This window comes from Budorcas taxicolor, chromosome 14 (genome assembly GCF_023091745.1).
Source record: "Budorcas taxicolor isolate Tak-1 chromosome 14, Takin1.1, whole genome shotgun sequence".
Taxonomy (NCBI): Eukaryota; Metazoa; Chordata; class Mammalia; order Artiodactyla; family Bovidae; genus Budorcas; species Budorcas taxicolor.
The window spans coordinates 37,257,957-37,283,984 of NC_068923.1; the positions used below are offsets into that span (position 1 = coordinate 37,257,957).

Below are 26,028 nucleotides of genomic sequence, written 5' to 3' on the forward strand. Positions count from 1 at the left end.
CCCAAATATGCATAATTGATGAATGGGTAAATAAAATGTGGCATATCCATTTGTTGTTGTTCTTGTTGAGTCACTAAGTTGTGGCCAGCTCTTTGTGACCCCATGAACTGCAGTATGCCAGTCCTCCCTGTCCCTCACTATCTCCAGGAGCTTGCCCAAGTTCATGTTCATTGAGTCAGTGAAGCCATCCAACCATCTCATGCTCTGCCACCCTCCTCTCCTTTTGCCTGCATCTTTCCCAGCATCAGGGTCTTTTCCAACGAGTCAGCTCTTCGCATCAGGTAGCCAAAGTATTGGAGTTTCAGCTTCAGCATCAGTCCTTCTAATGGATATTCAGGGTTGATTTCCTTTAGGATTGACTGGAACTCCTTGCTGTCCAAGGGACTTTTGAGAGTTTTCTCCAACACCACAGTTCAAAAGCATCAATTCTTCAGCGCTCAGGCTTCTTTATGGTTCAATTCTCACATCCATACATAACTACTGGAAAAACTATGGCTTTGACTATACAGACCTTTGTCAGCAAAGTTATGTCTTTTCTTTTTAATACGTTGTCTAGCTTTGTCATAGCTTTCCTCCCAAGAAGCAAGCGTCTTTTAATTTCACGGCTGCAGTCACCATCCACAGTGATTTTAGAGCCCAAGAAAATAACATCTGTCACTGCTTCCACTTTTCCCCTTTCTATTTGCCATGAAGTGGTGGGTCCAGACACCATGATCTTAGTTTTAGTGTTTTAATAGTTATTTGAGAGATGGGATAATCAACTACAATTAGAATCCCTCCAAATAGCACTTAACGCTTGTCGTATATGATTAACACACATTACCTAAAGCTCGTGGAGTTCTTTTTTGGTAAAGTAGGAAGTGGTCCTTTGAGAGTTACTGTTATTTTCATAAAGTCCCAAACAGAATCACTTCTAGTTATTGTTGCATATCAATATTTAGATCATGCACCTCATGTAAGCGCTTGAAAACAGGTACAGTGGGCTTCCCAGGTGGCACTAGTGGTAAAGAACCCGCCTGCCACTGTGGGAGATGTGGGAGACCTGGGGTCAGCCCCTGGGTCGGGAAGATCCCCTGGAGGGGGAAACGGCACCCCACTCATTTTCTTGCCTGGGTAATCCCATGGACAGAGGAGCCTGGTGGGCTACAGTCCATGGGATCGCAAAAAGTCAAACGTGACTGAGTGACTGAGCACACTTCAGTTATTTGCTGTCTTAAACATCTTTTCTTTTATCCAGTGCATTCCAGCCTTTATTAATTTCTTTCCCCATTTAACTCAGAGACTTTTCCCCCAAGAAGTAGACCTTCAAAGTTCTTGACTTACTCAGAGATTTTTTTCCCAGGACTTCAGGACTTAACTGCTGGAATTATTAAACATTGTCTCTGAGTGAAGAGATGAAAAATAGTGTTTCGGGCAAAAATAAATTTATTTTTCTCTGGCTGAAAACACTTTTTATTTCCTTTACAAGTGATGGAGCTCAAGCACAAATTTGACTGTTACTCTGCTTATTACCATATAAATAGCTTTTAAATTCAATATACCACTCAAATTCATGCAAATTATAGACAGGGGAGGTTCTTCCAGAAACAAAAGACTAGAGTATAACATTTCTTACATTTCACTAACGAAATAAATTATGTGCATCATAGTAGTCCTGACATTTTGATTAGGCTACATATAGCTAATCTCCAAAGTACATATTAATTCTCAAAACAGTGATCATCAATTTTAATTCATTATAACTCTTTTGATCATTTATAGTGTTAAGGGAAAAATAATGAAGAGACTACTATATCTGTAGATCATGCTTTGTTGTCTCATAATTTCCTGATGTTTTGTAACAACCAAATGATAAAATATTGATATCCAACAAAATAACTAAAAATAATTTAAATGGTATGTCTTCCAGAAATTGTGTGCCTTCTTACACTAACTTAAAATTGTTATAAAAGTTCTTTTGTTGCTCACGATACTTATTTTCTTTAAATCAAAAGGTTCTAAAACACACAAAGAATCAGGAAAATAATAACTTATAATTAGAAGAAAAAATAAACCAGTGGAAAAGACCCAGAAGTGACAGTGTTGATGGAATTATCAGATAAAACTTTAAGAGACATTATGTTCGAAAATGATACATGAGTAAAATGAGGAGACAGATGGAAACTGTAAAAAATAACCAACAGGGAACTTTAGAGCTAAAAATCACACAGAATAAAAAATTCTCTGGGTAGACTTAACAATGGATTAGATACTGCAGGAGTAATAACTCTTGCAAGGGCAATAACTGCAAAGGCAACAGAAATGAAATGGCAGAAGGACTTCCCTGGTGGTCCAGTGGCTAAAACTCTACTCAATGCAGGGAGCCTGGATTCCACCCCTGGTCAGAGAACTAGATCCCACATGCCACAACCAAAGAACTTATATGCAATAACTAAGACCCAGTGCAACCAAATTAACTAATTAAAAAAAAAGAGAGAGAGAAATGAAATGGGAGACATGACAATAAAAACTGTGGAAATTGAAGCACAGGGAGAAAAAGACTGAAAAAATAATGAACAGAATCTGTGTGGTCCTGGGCAACAGTAAACAATCTAATGTAACAGTTGTTTAGTCGCTAAGTCATGTTTTGTGACCCTGCGGACTGTAGCCCTCCAGACTCCTCTGTTCATCAGATTTCCCACGCGAGAAAAGTAATTGCAACCTCAAGGAGACTGTAGCCCCCTTCTTGGAGGGCTGAATATGATTTGAAGAAATAATGAGCATAAATTTTTCAAAAGCATCCCATCACACATCTAAGAATTAGGCCATTACACCTTATACAGGATAAAGAGAAAGACCCCACCAAGTCACATCACCATCAAACGAATACAATTCCATGATGGACAAAGCATGTCTTTTTTTTTTTTTCCATGGAAAAAGCAGATTGCATATAGATTCAAACATGCTGAATCTCAGTGAAAGATAGGCATTTTGAAGTATCAGTCCAGAATCTAGGAAAGATTCGAACTGGGGGTTCGTCAGTCTGTATGCAATGGAGAAAGATGTAGAATAAAACTTCCACCCCTCCACGATCCACTGAGATTCTCCCCGTCCACCTCCATTTTTCCCTTTAAAAACTGCCATGGCTGAGCAGAATCTTCAGGGTTGGTCTCAGAACATGAGAGTCCCTTCTCCCCAGCTTGCTAGTTTTTCGGATTAAAGCAGCTTTCCCTTTTACTGACACTTGCCTCTTGAACGACTGATTTTTGAGTGGTGAGCATCTGAACCTTAGTTCAGTAACAGGCATAGCAACAGAAATACCAGAAATGACCTGTAACACTCCACGAAATGAAAATGTGCTGTGAAGATCACTAGCAACCATGAAAGTGTCTGATGTTTTTTGGTTAGATGTCTTCAATTTGAAGTGGATACCAGGGATTTAAATTTCATTTCTACAGTGATTTAACCAAAAAAAAAAAGAAAATGAGGGGGAGGAGTGTTGCTAGATAAACAAAGCACACCCTTCATTCACTGTCCTTTCCTGAGCCAACCACTTACAATATTAAATGCAATTATTAAGGTATATTGACAGAATATCTAATATGAACTCAATACTACAAATGTCTGTGTAAAATCACGTGTCTCAGAATTCTAAAAAGTGTCTAGAAGTCTTTTGCTCCTTTCAGTATTCAAACAGGTATTTTCTTCCTCTTATATATAACTGTAGCCTAGTGAGACCAGCTGGGCGTGGAAGGAGTGGTAGAGAACTCCCAAACAGGCACCACTCAGAAATTCCCAGCTGTGATGGGGCTTACCCATCGGAGAGCAAGCCCAGACATCGCCCAGACCCTGCAGCTTCTGCACTCAGCTTTGTCAGATGGGAAAAGCCAATCTGCAGATCTAATATTTTTTTCAAGAAATCCTAGGGAAACTTAACAAGCAAAATTTCCAAAAAATCATACTTTTGAGAAAAGTCATGCTTTTCAGAAAAACATAAAAGCATTTTGAAGGTGTTGATTTTTTTAAGTGTAGCTATAGAAATTAAAATAATGTTAACAAAAAGCAGCTAGAGAGTCAGTTCGCCAGTGATGGAATGAAGGGGCCTGCCCTCAAGCCTGACTTATTCATCTTCCAAAGAAACCAGATTAAAAACAAACATCTCAAAGCGGGTGGATTACATCATTTTATCACTGACAAGACTTGAGGAAAACAAGCATCCTGGTTATCTTTCTCATTAGATTTTTCCTATTACTACATTTCTACCATTTTGTTCTTCTTTAGCTCTTTCTATCCTCCCTTCACCCTACTTTAAAAAATCTGAACATAATTGAGAGTTTTGCCAGAGGTATGTTTGTCATGTACACCCACTTTCAAATAGATGACTTTTTGGTAAATGGTGACACAGAAGAGAGAGTCACATAAAATTAAGCACTCAGACAGAAAGCAGGAGAGTTGTTACCAGGAGTGGGGGATGGTGTGTGACTGTCCAGTGGGTAGAGGTTTCTATTTGGGATGAACAGGTTCTTCAAATGGATAGTGATGATAGTTGTGTTAGTCGCTCAGTCATGTCTGACTCTGCGATCCCCTGGACTGTAGCCCACCAGGCTCCTCTGTCCCTGGAATTTTCCAGGCAAGAATACTGGAGTGGGTTGCCATTCCTTTCTCCAGGGGATCTTCCTGACCCAGGGATCGAACCTGCATCTCCTCATTGAGGGCAGATTCTTTACCATCTGAGCCACTAGGGATTGTAAATGTAAACACTACTCATTGTACACTTTAAAATGGTTAAAATGGTAAATCCGTTATATATATATTTTACCACAGTCAAAACATTTTAAAAGATGAAAAAAAAAAGTAAAGCAGCACACCATCTTTCAGACATGACCAATTTATTCAGAAAATTCAAATTTCAGTTTGGCAAAGGATATCCAGGGGCAGAGTTTGGGATAATCATTTCGTTCAGAGGCAGCTACATTTTCTAGAGCTAACTGGCCATGGGGTAGTATTGGAAGGCAAGAAAACAAAACTTTAAAAAATAACTTAGGGTGTGTGGGTGATAAACACAAATATCTGCAGAGGAAACCAACCAAACAAGCAGCCTACACAACTGAGGCATGAGAAACACTGATGCTAATAGAAATCCTTTATTCCATTTAGTTTGACACACATGAAGCACCTAATTTTTTCCAGATACTGGGCTAGCTGCTGGGGTCGAGGTGGAAATAAAAAAATCATCAAGATGTAATCCCTGTTCTTAAAAAGTTTACAACAACCCATGTAAAAATGAGGGCAACAAGGACGGTACCAGAAAACTGCTCAAAAAAACTGGAAGGAGGAGGGCTTACCTCTACTTCTCAGTAGAGGCTGAAGCTGGGACCCTCTTAAATTAGGTGATGTGGGTGAGGCAGGGGTTGCATGCTGAGTAAGGAGAACTCTGGTGTTGAAGCATGTCTTGGCAACAGGAATGGTCTCGCTCCTCCACTGCCTTCCATGTGTGAGGGAAAGGGGTATTCAAAGGTAGGCAGTTTTATTTTAACCCCTCTCATCATTAGCCCCCTATAAGAGACTGATAAGGAAGTGAAAAAGTATTTAAGAAAAAAACAACACATCCAATTTGGAAGAGACAGGACATAGACAAGATATACCATTTCATTGTTTTAATGTAAACTCAACTGCTTATCCAGTAACTTAAGTAAAACCACTGAAGGGGGGGAAAAAATCCCTCTGGCAGCACCACAGTTCACTATGGAAGAATGCTGTCTCTCCTGTTAAGACTATGAAGCTAGCTTTCGCTACTGCCAACGGTGGATGCAAGAGTACAAGGGACACTGAAGTCCATATTTTACACATAAATTAACATCAATAAACAATTCCACCGTAACTGAACACAGATGATGAAGACGGCTTGGAAGAGATAATTTGGGAAGAGAGGTGAAGTCTCTGAAGGCTAGCTGATCTAAAAATGACTTGGGATGCTGTATCTCCTACTTAATACAAGAGGAGCAAGTGAGTAACAGTCAACTATGTGTATAACATACATCCTCAAAAGAATTCTAATACAACATACTACTAACCGAACATCACAGTTTCTGCTTTTGCAATTTACACAAATTACCTGAATGTTAATAATTTAGGGAACCCTTACAAACACAGTATACAAGTTATGATATTACGTATCGCCCTTAACTTATGAAAGTTTGATTTATATTATCTCAAAGGAAAACTAGTATTTATAAATCTCATTTTCCCACATAATTCATTACTCATTTTAAAAAATAATTTTTAAAAAAGTGGCTTTCGTGTAAGTCTTTATCAATGGTAAATTAGAATGCAAACACCTGCCTGGCTTTGATAAAATTAAAAACAAACAAACAAACAAGAAAACAAGTTTTATGACCAGCACCTCCTAAAACCAAAAACCTCCTTTTGAAGCATAAAGTTCAATTCTTCTTGCCTTCTTAGTAAATGTTAATCCAAACCCTCCCCAATCTAGGAACTGTTCTGGTTGGTTACATCACAAACATACAGTATTTTTTTAACATTAAGAAATTTCTGATGTGGTATGAAAAATAAACAGCTAGCTTTTAAAATCAAAGTGACTTGGAGTTTTAGAACAAATATAATAGCACACTAAAATAGTTTAAAAGTAAAATTAAAAATTAAAATCTATCATGGTCTTATTAATTCAAATTAAAAACCAAAGGATTATGTATCATTTCAGACATATACATCAAGATGCCATTCTTATAAAAAAGTACTTCAGTTGTAAATGCTAGATTATGTAAAAATAAATTTATATCAATTTTATTCAACTTTAATGATTTTCCCCAACTCTAATATTAAAAACATGAAAAGAACTTAAATTTTAATGGCAAAAGTTACTGTTTTCCCCATCTACTAAAAAAAATTTTTTGTTTTCCCTTATTAACATACAATGCCCTATTGTTAAGGCACAACTTTTTTTTAGAATAAAAATGAAACCATCAATTTATTTTACACAACAGTTACAAGGCAGACATTTTTAGGCATATGCTAAAAACAAGTAAGTCTTAAATTAAACCAAATCATTGCTTCTATTCACAACCAATCGACACACAGCCAAGGTGAGTGAGTGGTTGTGGCTAGATTCTAAATAGTTCCCGTTTTAAACCTGCTTAAGATTGTCTCCAGAAAGCTATTTTCAAGCTGTTATCAAGGAGAGGCAAGTTGGGTACTTTCTTTTCTGAGGAATAGGGAGGGGGTGGCATGCCAGCTTTCTTTACTTACGTTGGGCAATGGAAGACAGTCATCACCTGCAAAGCCTGAGTCAAATCTGATTTCTGAATTAAACACCCTGAGACAGGGCTAGGGCTTGCCTGGCATCCCCCTTCCCCCAGGCCTTTCCTCCTCCCACTCTTTCCTCAGCCACCGCCACGACTCAATTTGCACAATATTGAAAGGAAGCACCCAGCAAACAGGAAGAATCTGCACAACTGCTACTTAAAGCACACAAACCACATGAAGCTTGTTACTTCATTATATGGCCATAAACAACTCAGTATTTAGATTCAAAGAAAAACACTAAAATTGGGGAAAGGGGACAACTGAATAACAAAGATAAATAGGACCTGTCTTGTAGGTCCTTACGATCCCAACTGAAGTAGGGATCAATTATGAAAACTAATAGATAGCAAGCTTTCTCCAGCAGGTAACGCGCTTGTATTTTCTGCACTTTGATTCTTTGAAGGATGGGTCAGAAAGGCTTAAGACAGAAGCCTTGGGTTATTCTTGACAGTTACTCTGTGGTTTTAAAAGTGACTTTCCTTTACTTTTTGAGGAGTCTTTGAAAAGTAATAGTCAACTTGGGCTCTGTCAGTATTAATCTCTCCCACTGGAATTCTAGTCTCAGTTCTGCCCTAAGATTTCAGCAGCCAATCACAGAGACACAGGTCTATGAGAGAATATCAGGGTTAAGTGTTGGGGAAGGGTATATTGGTTAACAAAGAGAAGCAGAAATAAGATAACATATATTAACAAGTTGGGGAGACATGGAACAAGGTGGAGAGAAAGAGGGGCAGAGGAAGGCGACAGCTGATGGATCTTAAGGTTATTGGTGCTATTTTTACTAACTGATGCAGAAAACTCAATTTTAATGGAAAACTGTCCTCTAAGTAAGGGCAAAGACGAGGGAAAGGGAGATCAGGTGTTGGGTACGTGAGAGTCATTAAGAGTAAACATTTTAGAAATACTTGTATTTATGGGAGATATCATCTGTCTCACACAAGAAGGTTTTCTCACTGCTGTGTCCTGGCACAATGTCCTACATAAATAAAATAAATACTGTTCTTTGAACTTATATTAGTTCTGTAATGTATACTGACTTTTAGAAACAAAATGTTTTAAAATGAACTTCTTATAAAAGCACTTAAAACCATTAGTACTATGCTATACTCAACAAATCGCAAAAATAATGCATTTGTCAGCCAGTATCCTAGTTTTTGCACGTGACACAAGCTCTCCACAAAGTCATTATCTATGTGTGGCTTAATAAAATTAAAAACTAAAGCCAAAACACCATGCCTGCTAATATGAACTAGTCCCATTTCCTAATATGCTAGTCTCTTTCCCCGAAGTTTGACACATCACAATTAGAACAAACACTTATACCACAGGACTCTGGAAATAGCATATGCTTCTGCCATCTCTCCTGAGGAAAAAGATTTCTTCATCTCATTGCAAAGTAAAAAGATGAAGCCTCTAACACTTGGCTCAGAATTCCTAAAAGTCCTGGTTAAATACCAGGTATTTCAACTACTAAAACTTGTAATGAATTCTGATGAATAAAACCCTAGCTATTGAGGCCCACTGCCCTGCAGGACTAGAGACTGGGTAAAGGTAATGTGTGTGTCACACTCGGGCCAATTCCCCAACAAGGAGTGAGGACCTCAGACAGCATGATCTGCAAGCCTAAAGTTGTAAGCACATTCCACCAGGTGAGGACGCCTGCCCTGCCTTCGGTCAACTTTATCTCCAAGACAAGAAAATAAACGGAAAATTGATCAAGGGTTAAAAACTGATCTAGGGTTAGAGAGAGAGAGACAAGAAGAAAAAAGGAAGCCATGAAACCCTAAGAAATCCCTCTCCTTATCAGTGTGTTATGGAACAAAATCATGGCAGGGTCATGTGAAATGATGGTACTGTTGAGGTGAAGTTTCTGATCATGCTGAGAGAAATCAGACATCCCAATGAGAGATGGCTCACAAAACAAAGCTTGAATTACAGTGATACTGGAAATATGTCACAACCTTTTCCAACCAGATTGTGCACACCTGAATAGGAAAAAAACTCATCAAAAAGTTCAATCTTCATTTTTTTCACCCAAAGGGAAATACAAAGTATCTCAGGTTACTACTTTGAGAGCTTGGTTAGATTAGATCCATTTATTAATGGCAAAAGCCACCTTAACTCACTCTTGATAATGAGGGAATCTCTACAGACATGGCAAATTTTTTAAAAAGTACTAAAACAAGGTTTTTAAAAATAATGAAGGCTGGTTCAATTCATGTAACTTCAAATAACTTTCAGTTAATAACAGAATAACATTATATTTTTATAATGCCTTATAGCATATTTTACCCCTAATGAGAAAAAGTACCAAAATTCTAATGTTAAACCCTGAAACCTTAATCCAAACCTTAGACATTAAAGATTAAATGTGGGTCAGGAGGGAAAGGACAGAACCATGCACCGTCCACAGGGCAAGTGAAACTGATCAGCAAGATGGCAGAAATGTTGAACCCATAGGTACAAACACACGTCTCTTTATAAAAACAAACCAAAACGAAACAGAATATACACACACACAGAAATTACAATGCAACTGTCATATTCTCTACTAGCTGGTGAACCTGTTATTAAAATTTCAAAGAAAAAAAACAATTTGAGCTTTTTCTATTTTAATCCATAAGAAATATTCAGTAACAGAGAATCTGTTGCATATTAATGAATTTGCAGCTTCTTGTGCTTTCTATCTGAATTAGGGGGAAAAACCCCTAATTATTTTATTTTCAATGAGATACAACTGTATAGTAGTATTAAACACCTACATAAAACAATCCTTTCTTCAGCCCAATTCTATATGAAAGTATTAACAAACTGAAGATTCATGATACTGTGTGAAAATGGTGACTCATAACAATGTAGACTCAGCTATAGATTTTAATTCACAAATATATATATATGCGCCTTGTGTATGACAACCGTACGAAAATAGTCTCAAAAATAAAGACAATACTTGAGACATGAAGCAACCCATTCTCCCTGATCCTGCATCCTATTACAGGGAAAAGAAGTCTCAGATGCTTCATAAATACTTTACAAAGTTCGGGATGGCCTAAACCATGCATAGTCTCCACTGCTACTTTGAAGCCTCAGCACGTCAGGCCGACCGTTCAGCTCTGGGGGGGCTGTGACCTGTCGTCATCTTGGCTTACTTATGTCCTGTCTTCTCCAGATCCGGGAGCTTTCTGACCAGAGCCTGGTGGTTCATCCTGATGCTGGCCAGGAGCCCCCCTTCAATGCCGTCGGAACCAGTGTAGCTAATTTCTTCACCACTCAGGGTGGTCATGTGCCCCCCGAGGGCTTTCAAGATGGCGTTGCCAGCACAGATATCCCACTTTTTGATGTATGTCACATGGATATATAGGTCAGCTTTTTCTTGACTCTTATCAGGCACATCCAAGAGTGCTAAAACTTTATAACCTGCAAGATAAACACAGGATTTAGGTTATTATCTGGAAGAGAGGAAGAAAGGCGCGTACTGTCTTGAGGATGTTGTTGACACCAACACAGGGTATGCAGGAGCTCTCTACACTACCTCTGCAACTGCTAAGTCTAAACTTACTTTTAAAAGTAGTTTTTTTAAAGTCACAGTACAGATGTTAAACCCAAATGATAAAACATACCGTAAAGTATGCAAAGTAGTTTATTAATAAGCTATTCTCAAGTATAAATAAACATACACCTACACTTTTTAAAATTTAAATCTACTTTGTGGTTGGCTTCTGAGGTGATACCTTCAATATGAACTGTTTGCTATGGACTGTACACTGAAGCTAAACACCCCCAGGTCTCCCTGGAGTGCCTAGGAAGAATGGATTAGAAAGGAGAAAGCACAAGATAATGTTACTACCCTGTCTTTTGTGTAATGAGGCAGAATCTTAAAAATAAAATAATAAAGCAAACTCAGAAGAAACTGGGTCAAAAACCTATTTTATCCTATTCCTATTGGGAATTTTGCATATCACCTTTCCTGATCAACCTGACAGTCTATAAGAAAAACAATGAAACCATGTTTAGAAAAACATGTATAGGTCAGCAGTAAACTAAAACTGTTAGGCTTAAAAGTTAAAAGCATTACTTTTCTATTACTGTGCTGAAAAAGGTTTTCAAACACAAATGTTTCCTACTATGCTTCGCAATTTATTTGAATTAAAACACTTCTGTCATAGCAAACAGCATTCAAAACAGAGTGGGCTAAATCCAGGCATGGCCTGGTTTCACACAGCCCTAAAGCTATGGGTGTTTTCTGTATTTTTAAAGAGTGGCTAAAAAAAATCTAGTAACAGCAGCCATTAGCCGTCCTAATAACATTAAACGATGGCTCCTGGCAGCCCCTGCTCGACACAGGGTTGTGATGGTTGGATCCTTTTCTCTCCTTGCGATGGTCACAGCTACACTAACAGCACAATCACTTCAAAGTCAGATCACATACAACAACCATTGGTGTCAGGAAAAGACTTGCATATATTCCAGGATCAGAAACCACTGCTGTGAGACTGTTTCCATTGTGAGACTGTACCCAGGAGGCAGGTGTGCCCGAAATCCCGCTCTCGAAATAACCAAGTAGGAGACCAAGCCTGTCCTAAAAGCCCCAGTGTCCACTCCCACTTCTTCCCAAGGACTGGATACCGATGAGCCTCCTGACGTGGGCATGGCCACGCAGGGCACAGGGTAGGGCCCACACGGAGCAGGAACATACCAGCACCACCCGCTGGGATGATCGTAGTCTGGTTTCCGAAAGTCTGAAGAGCAACCTGTTTGACCATTCCTGAATGCGAGCGAGACACGACAATCCTTGGGGTCTTCTCATTGTAAGAAGTGCGGGCTTTCACATTTGCCCCACCGTCTACCATCGCCCAGGCTGGAAAGCAAATGTAATAGCCAGTAATGGCACCAAGGCTTTTTAAAACCAACATACCAGGGGTGACTGGAAAACAATTCTTCCCAAGAATTCTTTTATCTCCAAACAGGGAGCTTTGGTTTTCGGAGTACAAGGGTCTTATGTTTATTTTTTACAACAGGCCATATTCAGAACTACAAGGGGCGATGCAACCTGGCCCAACCAGAAAAGTGACTAGTAGGTCCTTGTTGAGGAACATCCCGGCTCCAGAGCTCCCTGCAGGGCCACTGTGGGGTCTTCACTGGACCACACTGAAACTCAACTTCCGCACCTCCTGCCCTCCCTCCCACAAATCTGACTCCAAGAGCTTTCTCCAGTAAACATCCTGCAGATAATAATCACAAGAAAATAATAATCAGAAGAACCCAAAGGGCAGGATCTTCTGTGATAAGTGACCTGATGTCAACGAGTCAACATCATGGGGAAAAAGGGGACTGGAGGCTGATCTAACTTAACATAAGTGACCTAACAACCAAAAGAAATGCTTGTCACTTGACTGGACTGTGGTCTCAGTTAACAGGTTGTAAAATCCACTTCTTGAACAACTGGGGGAAATGTGACTATAGGATAAAATGGCTAATTTTATTATTAACAGTACTGTTCTTATTTAGAAATATGTTCTTTTTAGAGATGAATACTGAAATATATGTAGTAGAAGGTCATGATCTTTGTGATCATCTCTAAAATACATAGAAAATGAATGAATAAATAAAAGCAAATATATAAAAATATCAACTGTTAAATCTAAAGTACATGAAAAGTCATTATCACTTTTTGAAATTATTCATAATAAAAGTGAAATAAGAAAAGAGAAACAAAAAAATCCTCTAAATTCTTTTTAGAAATGATCAAAAAACACATGATTGTATCAAGAAGTGAATTTGCAATGCTGTATCTCTAGAGGTCAGTATTGTGTAAGAGAATAAAGAGTACATCTCAGTAGATAATACCAGAATAATTTTAGATAAGAATTACTAATTTAATATTAAAAAAATATATTTCAGATCACATAAACTCAATGAATTCAATCATAACATTTATATGGACAAAATTATTTCAAACACCTTAAAACACAGTTAGGTATTTAAATAAACATATGTGAATGATGATGATGAGGTAGTAGTGATAAGCTAAAAGAACAGTTAACAGAATGTGTTCAACACTCGATCTATAAGATGCCAATAGAAAGTCCGGTAGGAAATAACAAGTGGTTGGTACTTTGCTCCAAAGACTTCAGACACTACGACTTCTTTCTACTAGCTACAGATTTCCACTGAGTGGATCGACTGCGTCCACGTTTATACATCACTTCAGTAAAATGTGTACTATTCAAGCATCTCTTACTTCTAAGAATGTCACTCAATGAATTAATTCTAATTGAATCTGGTAAGATTTTGATCAGCTCTGTTCTAACTGCTGCCAGCAATAATAATACCTAGCTTCCACTATAGTCAAGTATAGCTACATTCTAGTAAATACATAATACTTGGCAGTTTGTACTCAACAACATCAATATGCAGTCTGGATCCGAACATCACTCCCCAAAGAGGGCACAAGCCAAACAAACTTTTGATGATCCAGGAAAGGAAGGTCACTCGCACCTAATTAAGAGCATATTGATTCTTTTGCACTGTTTGCTGACTAGTAAAAGCACCTTATATTACTAAGCCTATGGTTGGGGGTGGAGGTGGGGTGTAGATTATATATTTTGATGGAATAAAGGTTTTTAAAAAATTGACATTTTATTATCCCCATTCTCCCTCCTAACATGAACAGATATGGAAACCAGGACCTATCTGCCTCTCTGGTATCAACTTGCTCTGCATTTTCTTTATTGTAGTTCTAATCCTCTTTGGGCTAAGGCCACTTCACAGAAGATCCCAGAATGCACACAACCTCACGTGGAAGAGCCCAAGACCGTATCCCCAGCAACAGCATGATGGAAACAGAGAGGACCGCAGCTGCTGGGTATCCACACCCAACTGCATTCCCTACACACTAAGGATCACTTGTCTTCATTTAACAGTTTCCATCCTCTAAACAAGTTCAGAAAGCTATGCTTTGTCATACGTTACTAGTACCAACACTAAAATCCTCACTGTATCCAGTGAAGGGTGAGGTGGGGCTGACTCTAATAATTGTTGAATCACAGTTGAAATTTCCACAGGACCGTAAATAATACAGAAAATGATTTAATAACATTAATTTTTGGAAACTTTAGCATATTTCTTACCTGTATATTCAGAAAATGGTTTATGTATTACTCCTAGCACAGGTTTACCATTTACAGCCACACACACCATAGTAGTAACATACTTCCGAAGATCCTCTACAAAAAAAAAAAAAAACAAAACAACCATCCAATAACAACAATTATTAAAATAATGTTAGGACTGAATATGAAAATTGAGTCTCAAGCACTCAAAAAACGACCCAAGGGGTGTAGTCACTAAGTATTGTCACAATTATATCAGCAAATCAATTTCAGTCCAGGAAAAACCATTTATAAAGGAACTTCTCAATAGTCCATGCTTCTATTATCTATTTCTGCAAACTTCTGTTTTAGAATTTGTTACTACTAGATACACACGTCTAGTGCCTTCTCCCTGTTCTCCAAATAGTTATCCACTGAGTGTCTATTTTGGGTCAATTTCCGTGCTTAAGCACAAGAATACAAAGGAGAAAAAAAGAAGAAGCCCCCACACTCAGAGAATGTACCATTTAGTTGGACAAATACATAACCCATCAATTTTTACATACCAAGAGAATAAAGAAAAGACAGAAATTATATAACCTCTGGGTAAGATATAAGGCCTGGAAGAAAATCCACAGAAATGAAACAGGAGCTAGAACTGGATGAGAAGGACAGAAATAGGAGGTGGGGGAAGTAACTGATCTTGCCACTTACTTTCCCTGGGTGCCTAGGATTTACTATTTTTAATTCTAGGACTAGATGCGTATGCAATAAAATCTAAATTCCCAACATCACAAGTCATTCGTGTATTGTTTATATAAATAAATACCTCAACAATGCACACCTCAATATACAAATCAATATATAAATATGCACTTCAATAACCAGGTGTCCAACAGAAATCATTTTGTTGTTGTGACTGCCAGAAACTTCCCTTCACTAAAGAATCAGTGACACAGTGAGCCACAGTCACTGAGAGGAGGATGCCATGATACAGCGGTCAAAAAAGGTTGACAATAACTAACTGATCCACTCCACAAGTTTCAGAGCACAGTGCTTTAATCCAGCTCTTTTAAATCTAACTGGACAAGTTGTGCCCATCTGGAAAGAATATTCACCACCAGGAATATACCACCTGCCCTTGTTCTGGTTCTCTAATACATAAAGGCAATATCTAGTCTGAGATCAATTTTAATTGAAAAGTCACCAGTGTATTCCTGTGTGGCATCCAGTGGGTCAATCCAGACCGTGACGCTCTCTGCTGGCACCTCCTGGGGAGTGGCTATTTCCTTTAGGATGTCCTCAGGAATCTTCCGATCCCACAAGATCACCTCTTGATCAGCTGCATCCACATGTTCCTCCGTATTGATCTGCATCAATGGTTGAGAATGGTTGACAGTTTAAAAGGTTTTAAAGAAAAAAAATCACTACCTGGAAAAAGCACAATAGAGAAAAACAATTTAGATAAAATCCCCCAAATTGAAAGCAGATAAATTAGTGCTTTTATTTCAAGGAAATTCTTTGCCAATGAAAATATGTAAGAAATTCCAGATATGTTGTCTTCTAGTGCTTTCCAACTGAATATTCGAACTTAGCTTGTTGTGTAAGCAGGACAGAGAATCTAGAAAAATACAGAAAGAAACTAAGCATCAAAGAAACAAGCTATTTAAAGCTTAAAGATATTTAGGGAAAGAAATACATTAAAAAATGTGACAATGGACTGACAATATTATGGAAAACTGAACACAACAGTTAGAGAAAAGTGATAATGGATTTAAAAATAGGCCTTCAAAACAATGATAAAGACATCAATTCTCCCATCTGCAAACTGTAGATTTAAAGCAACTTCAATCAAAATCCCTGAAAGTTTTTGTTTTTTTTAATCTCGTCTTAGAAATGGAACAAGCCACCTGGGGAAGGACAGAAAAAAAAAAAAAGAAAAAAATATATATGTATGTAAACGTCATGGTTGGGTGACTTTCCTTGACATATTTTGGCTTTTTCCCCAGCGTCACTGAGGTATAATTGACAAAGCTGAATGTATTTAAAGTGTATAGCACGACGAGATGATATACGTGCACACTGTGGAGTAAGTACCACAATTAAGTTAATTAATGTATCTACCACTTCATATATTTCCTTTTTTTATTTTGTGGTGAAAACACATAAGATCTACTCTTAAAGCAAGTTTCATGTATATAATACAGTAATGTAAAACCACAGTCACCTTGCTGTACATTAGATCCTCAGAACTTACTCATCTTAGTTATAAATGAAAGTTCATACACCTGACCAACATCTCACCTTTCACCCCTTTCCCTGGAATATGGTAACTACCATTCTACTGTTTCTACGAGTTTGACTTAAAAAAAAAAAAGATTCCACATATAAGTGATACCATATAGTGTTTTTCTTTGTCTGGCATATTTCTCTTAGCATAACACCTTCCAAGTTCATCTATGTTGTCCCAAATGGCAGGATGTCCTTCTGTTTAAAGCCTGAATAACACTCCATTTTACATGTATCATATTTTTTTTCTTTTTCATGTAGCATATTTAAAAAAAATTAATTTATACATAGATGGACACTTACCTTGGCCTAGCTAAAGGTTTGTCAATTTTACCTTTTGAAAAAACCCAGAAGTCTGTATTGCTGGGAGTGCTCATAGGCCACTTCGGGGATTTAGAGGTGGAGGGGGCTGCAGGTAAGGAGTCAGTGGCTGTGACAAGCTTCCTGACGGCATTTATGAAGAGGTTAATAGCAGCCCTCTGATGAGTTCTGAGTCCTGACTTAGGTGCTCCCATGACCCTTCCAACCCTCAGACATGCAGACCACCTCAGTAATCCAGGTGAGGCGAGAAACAATGAGGCCTCCTCAACAGTTTGCCAGGTGTACATGCACACGCTCTTGTGGGTGGAATCACAGTCTGAGGGGTCTCACCTGGCACTGAGCTGTACTACCTTTGACAGAGGGGCAACGCAAGAAAAGTCAAAATATTTCTCTGACTCTCCTCAATGCACTTCTGCAGTTTTTTTGCCCCAGCAGTGTGTTGAAACATCTCTGCTGTACTCCCGGACTTCCATAAAGGAACTCTTGTCCATGGGAGACTGCCAAAATCAATAAATCAATGTTCTGTGAGGGACTGACAGCAGAGAATTCCACTTCTGCCACCCTGCAGATGTTACCAGAAAGCATTTTGGCTACACAGTTCAGTTCAGTTCAGTTCAGTCGCTCAGTCACGTCCAACTCTTTGCAACTCCATGAATTGCAGCATACCAGGCCTCCCTGTCCATCACCAACTCCCGGAGTTCACCGAAACTCATGTCCATCGAGTCGGTGATGCCATCCAGCCATCTCATCCTCGGTCGTCCCCTTCTCCTCCTGCCCCCAATCCCTCCCAGCATCAGAGTCTTTTCCAATGAGTCAACTCTTCACATGAGATGGCCAAAGTATCAGAGTTTCAGCTTTAGCATCAATCCTTCCAAAGAACATCCAGGACTGATCTCCTTCAGAATGGACTGGTTGGATCTCCTTGCAGTCCAAGGGACTCTCAAGAGTCTTCTCCAACACCACAGTTCAAAAGAATCAATTGTTTGGTGCTCAGCTTTCTTTACAGTTGAACTCTCACATGCATACATGGCTACTGGAAAAACCATAGCCTTGACTAGACGGACCTCTGTTGGCAAAGTAATGTCTCTGTTTTCGAATATGCTATCTAGATTGGTCATAACTTTCCTTCCAAGGAGTAAGTGTCTTTTAATTTCATGGCTGCAGTCACCACCTGCAGTGTTTTGGAGCCCACATCTTAATGCCAACGCTAGGCCACCTTGGATGATGCAAAAACCACAGAATAAACTTAAAACAACAGATGTGACTCTGGGAAAAGAGAAGCAGTTCGTGTCTTAATCACTACTTTTGTTGTTGTTCAGTGCTCAGTCATGTCCAGCTATTTTCGACTCCATGGACTGCAGCACCCCAGGCTTCCCTGTCCTTCACCATCTCCCGGAACTTGCTCAAACTCATGTCCATTGAGTCAGTGATGTCATCCAACCATTTCATCCTCTGTCAACCCCTTCTCCTCCTGCCTTCAATCTTTCCCAGCATCTTGAATCACTATAGTTTCACAAAAATAGTAGTGCCAAGTCTGAGTGGCAACCACTGTGCCTTATGATTAAGATCTCTGCCTAGAGTTCATCAGCTTCTTCATATTCTTTCAACTGACTATGTGCTAAAAAGTTACAGAAGTGTGCTTGACAAAATCTTCACTGAGAGTCAGGTTAGGGAGAAACAGAGTAAGTGAGTAAAAGCACAATTACCTGACCCGCTTTTGCACAAGAGCTATTTGTTACCTGCTACTACCATGACACACCAACAAATTTAAGAAACCACTCCCACCATTGTAAACGGCCTTACCAACTCAAACCCTTTCCAGGCTCCACCAGCTAGTTAAGCCCTAGAAATTCTACCTCCCAATTCTAAATAACTGTCATTGTGCTTCCCTGTTGGCTCATATGGTAAAGTGTTTGCCCGCAATGCAGGAGACCTGGGTTCGATCCCTGGGTTGAGAAGATCCCCTGGAGAAGGAAATGGCAACCCATTCCAGTATTCTTGCCTGGAGAATCCCACAGACAAAGGACCCTTGCAGTCTACAGTCCATTGTGTCACAAAGAGTCGGACACGACTGAGTGACTTTACTTTCTTTCTATAGTAAGAAAATTCTAGTTTGAACCCTCTATCTCTCACTTGGATTTCAAAAATAGCCTCGATTGCTCTTGCCTCCAACTGTGCATTCACTGATGCATTCATTCATTCAATAATGATTTAATGACTACATATCCTAAACTGCTTTGGGCAATGGGATATAATAATGAACAAAACAGACCAATTACTGCCTTTAAGAGGCTTTCCTTCTCAACCAGGCAACCTGCTGTCTTCCTAAATCAGATGGTGTCGCTCCCTGCTAAAACCTTCCAATGACACTCACAATGACCTTTGCATAATGGCTGCCAAGGGCTGCTGACCTGAGTCTGAGGACTGCAGGGGAAACACTGATCGGAACCGCCCACTCTGGCCAGACACCAATGTAACCATTTGCATGAGTTATTTTACAACAGTAGGTCCCATGAGGAACAGGAAACTAACCAGCCTCCATCAACTGAAGAATCTGGGAAAGGTTAAAAGGAAATGCCACATGTCTTACCAACTTCCCAGGATCTCAGGGTCCTGATTTCTTATTCTTCAATTCCCTGGTGAGGGCTAAGACACAGGCAGTAGTGATGAGAGTAGAAAGTGGATGGATTCTTGCTGGAATCCATCTTGGTTGAGTAATGCCTGCGCCACCAGGAAGGACCCTGAGCCAGAATGATTGGACAGAGACAATCCAGAAAGTAGTCTCATCACCATAAAACCCAAGACTGTGAGATGTGCGGCAGACCAGCACTCCTTAGTTTCTTTACCCTCTTGCTCTCCACCTGGGTGGCACCCTTCCCAATGAAGTCTCTTGCTTTGTCAGCCAAAAAAAAAAAAACCACACCTCCCAAAGGTTTCTCATTACATAGAGATAAAATCCAGACTCTTAAAAGTACATCCAGGATGATCTGGCTCCAGTACCCTTACTCTATTTGTCCCTTATTTACTCCATCCCAGACTCACCTGTCTTCAGGGAATTGTACCTGTACTCTCCTGTTCATACACCCTTCCTCAAACCTCTGCATGGTGGCCTGCCTGCTTGTCATCATGCAGTTCTGGGCCCACATGAAAGTGCCTCAGAGTGGCCTTCCCTGACAAACACGGCCAGAGCAGGACCCCACCCCACAATGCCAGCACTCTTCCCAAGTGATCTTATTTATTCTTTCTTCAAAGCCCTTGTTAGTATCTGAAATCAACATGTTTGCACATTTGTCATCTACCTTGACCCACTAGAACGTAAGTTCTGTAAGTTTAAGGTCAGCTTCCTTCATTACTACAGCTCTGTTCTCACTGCCCAAACCAGGGCCTGGCACAGCAGATGCTAAATAAATACTTCGTGATTGACAGCACTAGTTTTCATCAATGTAGTTTCATTTCTTCCCTGTAAACTTTCTACTCAATCTACTCTCATCACCCATTACTGGCTGGGTCTCACTCTTCACTAGGGAATTGGAGAATAAGAAATCAAGACCCTAAAATACAGTAAATGCCATTCATATGACAGTTCAGTTACTCTGGGACCAAAGAAACTTTGGGTCAATGCCTTAAGAAGGTAGTATTTACCGTATTTCTCCATAAATCATTACATCCTAATAAGCGTTTAGATACAATGCTTCACACTGTGCTTTCAGTAGGCATTCAACAACTATTTTCTAAATGGATACACAGGGCTCTCCAGCTGTCTTTTTTCTCCTTCCATCCGACAGAAGCCTTTTACTGTCAACTGCTACCTCTCATTTATATTCCTACAAATAATTAAACATACTCCTGTGTCTCACACCTTAAAAACAAACATGAAACAAAAATCTATAAAACCTGCTCTTGGCTTGAATGGAACACTCTAGCCAAGTTGCTTAGAGCCCAACTTCTTTTCTTTACTTAGTGTCTCTATTCTCTATTTCCTTACTTCCTATCTTCTTCTGCTTCCTTCCCATCAAGCCATCAAGAGAACTTTCACAGAATTTACTATGACCTACAAAAAGAACCATTATTAGGAGTATGTGGTCTATCATCACACTGCCTGAGTTCATTCCAGCTCCTCATTTTACTCAGTAGGTGACTTACCTAGGCTAGTCACTTCATCTTTCTGAGCTGCAGTTACCTTATTGCTGAAAGTGGATGATAAACATATCTCCCTATTAGGTTTTTTGGGTGAATCAATGAAATACTCGGGGTAGTGCTTAACCCAGAGCAAGCACTTAATAAAAGCCGGCTGCTATTACTCTTACTAAATGACTGTTTTCAGTTTTTTGTGATCCTCGGTCCCCAGGCCCTGATCTTCCCTTTCACACTTCTCAAGTCTGTACTCCTTTTCCAGCAATCACTCCTGCTGAGAGAGAAGAGTCTAGCTCTCATCTCTGAGGTCAAGGACAGTACAGACCCAAGCTAGGAGTATCATGCTTTATCATCAAATAAATCACTGCCAAAAAGTTTTGACAAGTCAAGGACAGTTGCTGCTGCTAAGTCACTTCAGTCGTGTCTGACTCTGTGCGACCCCATAGACAGCAGCCCACCAGGCTCCCCCGTCCCTGGGATTCTCCAGGCAAAAACACCGGAGTGGGTTGCCATTTCCTTCTCCAATGCATTAAAGTGAAAAGAGAAAGTGAAGTCACTCAGCCGCGTCCGACTCTTGGTGACCCCATGGACTGCAGCCTACCAGGCTCCTCCATCTATGGGATTTTCCAGGCAAGAGTACTGGAGTGGGGTGCCACCGTGTACTTTAAACCAAAACTATAAAGCTAAATGTGCTCCGTGGCTGCAAATCCATTCCAAAAAAACTATCTTCAGCCTTCATTTTCATCATTATCCAGAAGGATACAATGAGAGACAGTGCCACATAAATGGCTGCAGTTATTTTTATTTCTACACTGAAATCAGAATTGCCAATGAGTTTAGGAAGAGGAGAAAGGCTGCCATGAAGACTCTCCCAAGATCCCAAACGAGAAAGGCTAAAGACCAAAAGGAATCAAGAGGTCCTAGGTCAAACTTTTGAGTTTTCTTAGATTGTGCACTGCTTTAGAGTGGGGCTTCTCAACCTGAACACCAACTGAAAATCAGGCCAGATCATTCTTTATGAAGGAGGAATGTCCCGTGCATTCACGAGACTTTTCCCTCTACCTACTAGATGACTCCGGAGTGCTGCCTCCCGTTGTGACAACCCCAAATCTCCAGACACTGCTACATGTCCCCTTGGGACAAAAATGTCCCCAGTTCAGAGTAAGTGACACCTGCAGTATCTTGTTACTAAGGAGTGAACAGTAGACAGGAGGGCTCAAGCCTCTGACTCCATTTGTACAGGGCATCAGGATAAAAAGAGGATCTGTGGCTTCTCAATGCTAATTTTCACCACCTAAACTAAGTGGTATTCAACTTAAGATCTTCACTGAAAAATTTCAGATGAGGCTTCAAAAATAACTCGACATTTAAGACTGTACTTCTGGGTACTGAAGGAAGAGAAAGAAGAAAGGAAAGAATCTAGGACTGAGTCACTACCTAGACATCTACATCTGGTCTCTAGTCTAACATACTGACAAAAGGAGACAGCTCATCATGATACCATCCTACTCTGATTTCATCTAAATGAACATAACTTCCTCTATTCCAATCACCAACCGAGTAGAACACAAAAGAAGGACCTGTAAACATTCAATCACAAGAAAACAAAGCTATTTTACATAAAGGCAGACTTCAACATCTGTAAAAAGCTTAGTTTTTCTGTTTAACAAAATGCAGCTCATCACTCTTGGCAGCAATTCCCTTAGCGTTTGTTAATAAGAAAGAAAACGAATGCAGAATCCTGTGGAAGTTACCCACAGGATAAAAGTTTTGTTAGAGGTGGGGTGGGATGGAATTCACATTTGAACATACATGTACATATGGCTATACATTTTCAATATTTAAGAATATTTTTGTACTGACCTTTCTTAAAAAAAAGTCAACTCTACTGTTTTATTTCACTATTATTGCTTTCAAACTTTTACAATTTTACATTTTCCCGAGGAGATCATACTTTAGGTTCTAAATGGCCTCCCTAAGGTAGTTCTAAAGGTACTTCATATAAACTGTGAAGCAGAGTGTCATGAGTCTCAGGGCTCCCATTTGGAAGGTGGGCAAAATAAATTTTACTTCTTAAAGTTGCTGTGAGGACCAAGTCAAGTCTTATGTAGCAAGGACTATACTAGCTAAAATAGTAATCAATAAATGATTACTATTACTATTGTTATAACTGTTTACACCAACTTTTCTGAAACTCCTGTTTTCCCCACAAACTCTAAACACCATGTGCTTCAGAGAAATGAAAAACAAATTTTACAAGCACATCTTATATCAAGATGCAAACACAAGGTAAGTATCATTTGTGATGGTAAAGTGCCAAAGGACAAAAGAAAAACATGAAACATTCTGTTTTGTTAGAGAACTATCATGTCAATTACATCTGGTATGCAGCAGCTCACGATATGAAAGCCAAAGTTCCTTCCAGCTACACAAAGAAAGTTTAAAAAGGAAAGAAAAAAAAGAAGAAGAAAGAAAGAAAAAGGAATAACAGGAAAGACTGGAGAGAGGGTTATACAAGATAATTCTACAACGACAATACTCTCTTACAAGAACAACAGTAAAAGGTCAGATCTTCCCCCAAAGCGGTGGTTTACATTTCACTGTTTATCTAATTAATGAAATTCAACTGCAAACAATTTTTCTTCCCCATGCCAAAACCCACTGTTAGGTGAGTTAGAAGTACACTCAGGAAGTACCACTACACTATGTGAGCTCTTCCTTTGGATTGTAATACATTTTAAAGTTTTATGCATTCAGCAGCAGCTGCCCTGAAATGATGAAGTTTAAAGGTATAACAACAAATCCGAAATGTCTGGATTTCCCTAAGAAAATGTCAATTTCTTCCCCAAGAAACGTTCTTCAATTCTCATTCTTTGGAGTAAATATGGGCTAGAAAGGTGAAGTCAAGTTGCTGAGAATCATACTCCCAAACACTTCCTTGAAGGGCCCCTCAAACATATGCCATCAAGATGGTCCCGATGAGTCCACAGCTAAGGTAAACCGTGGTCACACCAGTCACAAATGCCCTGCATGCTAACAGCTCTGCAGCAAGTCAGACGTCTACAGTTCCAGGTCTTCAGCCGGCTCCTGGCAGGTCCACCAGAAAACGTGTATCGACCCTTCCAACAACTAAACGCAATAAAGATAGAGGGCCTCGGTGATTCTAGCCAAAAGAGCCGGGGGCAGGGAGTGAAGTTAACTTTGTTCGCCTTCGAATATCAGGGATTCCAGACCCCAGAGCTCCAGATCCCCGGTGCCCAGAGGACGCGCACACCAGAGGAGGAGCCAGAAGGGCCGAGCCGACGACCCGCGACCTCCCCCAGCTCTTCCACCAACTCTTCAGTGTGACCTTGAACACCTCAACTTGTGCGTCTCCATCCCCAGATCCGCCCAATCGGAGCCAGAGCCCGACCGCCCCGGGCTGTCGGAGACGTCCAGGCGTCCCGGCCCGCGCCCACCCGGCCCGCCCGGCGCCCACCTGCACGCTGGGGAAGGCGGTCTTGAGCAGGTAGAACATCTTGCGGTTGGACAACACGTCCCCACTGGTCATCTTGTCGTCCGCCCCTTCGCGCGTCTTCCCCTTGGACTTCTCGTGGAGGACGTTGCTCTCGCGTACGCGCCGCACCTCCTCGCCGCCGCGCACCGCCGCCAGCACCGACACGGCCAGCATCTCGCGCAGGTCCACCGTGCCCCCGTCGGCCGAGGCCGCGGGCCCCGCCGCCCCGCCGCCCGGCTCGCCGCCCAGGCCGAAGAGGCTGAAGCGGCCGGCCAGGAAGCCCGAGTAGAGGTGGTAGAGCACGCCGAGCCCCAGCAGGCAGAACACGGCCACCCCCAGCGGGGACAGGCGGATGCCCATGGGGGCCATGGCGGGAGGCCGGGCGCTCGGGGCGGTGGCCCTCACAGGCCTCCCCGCGCTCCCGAACCGGGCGCCGCGCGGTCTATACCGGCGCCAGCTCCCCGGAGCCCGCGCGCCCCATCGCTCCCTCCCGGGAAAGACCGAGCCGCGTGGAGAAGCCCCCCGCGGCCGTTCCGAGCGCCCGACTCCCCCGGGGCAGCTCGCTCCCCGCTGCTTAGCCGGCCGGCGGGTCTAGCTTCCACGTTAGCCAACGGCCGCGAGGTGAAAGGGGAGCGTGGGTGTGTATCCGGGTTACGCGAGGTGGGGGGCGGGGGCGCGGGGCGGGGCGAGTCAGGCTCCTCCCTCGGGGGGCGGGGTGGCCGGCCGGGTGACTGGGAGGCGCTGGACCGCTCCGCCTCAGTTGCTCTGGTCCGTCGGCGGTGTTTGGGTTTTCAAATCTCCGGGGATGTGGCGGAATTACTGCCCAAGCACAGAAGGATGCCGAGTGCCTTGTGGAAATTCAAATTAAATCTCTCCTTGAACGACACTGTATGGCCGAAATAGAGTCCTAGGGACAGTCTAAACTTCCCTGATTATTGAGGAAAAGGGGACACAACGAGGCGTTTAAAGTCTATGCCTTTTTCGTCGACGCTTGTGCAGACAGAGCCTGTAGCTTTAAATCGCCTCTCTGCTCTCTTACTGACAGAGCGGGGATTGGGCGGGGATGAGAGTAAGTTTATTTGACTTTATTCTGTTGGCACCCCTGTCTGAACGCATATGCATTTGTATTTGTCTGTATGTATAGATTTTCCCCTGTACCTTCACCTGCCAGAATGAGCCATCCTCTATGCAAGTGAAGAACTTACCTTGGTTCTGGGCTTTCACTGTGTGAGAATACACTCCGGGCTTCCCTCATTGCCAAGTCCACTTTACCCACACCTTCCTCCCAAAGGCTGAGAGGGGAGAGAAATTGCCAGCGAGACTCCACTTGATGTAAAGATTGTCCCAGGATGGTCAGTCTACCATATGTAATCTTTGAATCAATGTAAGCCCTTT

At 41.0% G+C, this 26,028-nt stretch overlaps 1 protein-coding gene across 1 annotated transcript; it reads right to left on the reverse strand.

Moving 5' to 3' along the window:
* Positions 1–6,811: 6,811 nt before the first annotated feature.
* BPNT2 (3'(2'), 5'-bisphosphate nucleotidase 2) lies at positions 6,812–25,234 on the reverse strand. The gene is made up of 5 exons (XM_052651556.1): positions 24,616–25,234; positions 15,601–15,763; positions 14,433–14,528; positions 11,999–12,160; positions 6,812–10,719 (listed from the first exon to the last, which is right to left on the reverse strand). The coding sequence occupies exons 1-5, from the start codon at positions 25,000–25,002 to the stop codon at positions 10,448–10,450; spliced, it is 1,080 nt and encodes a 359-aa protein (XP_052507516.1). The 5' UTR covers positions 25,003–25,234; the 3' UTR covers positions 6,812–10,447.
* Positions 25,235–26,028: the final 794 nt, after the last annotated feature.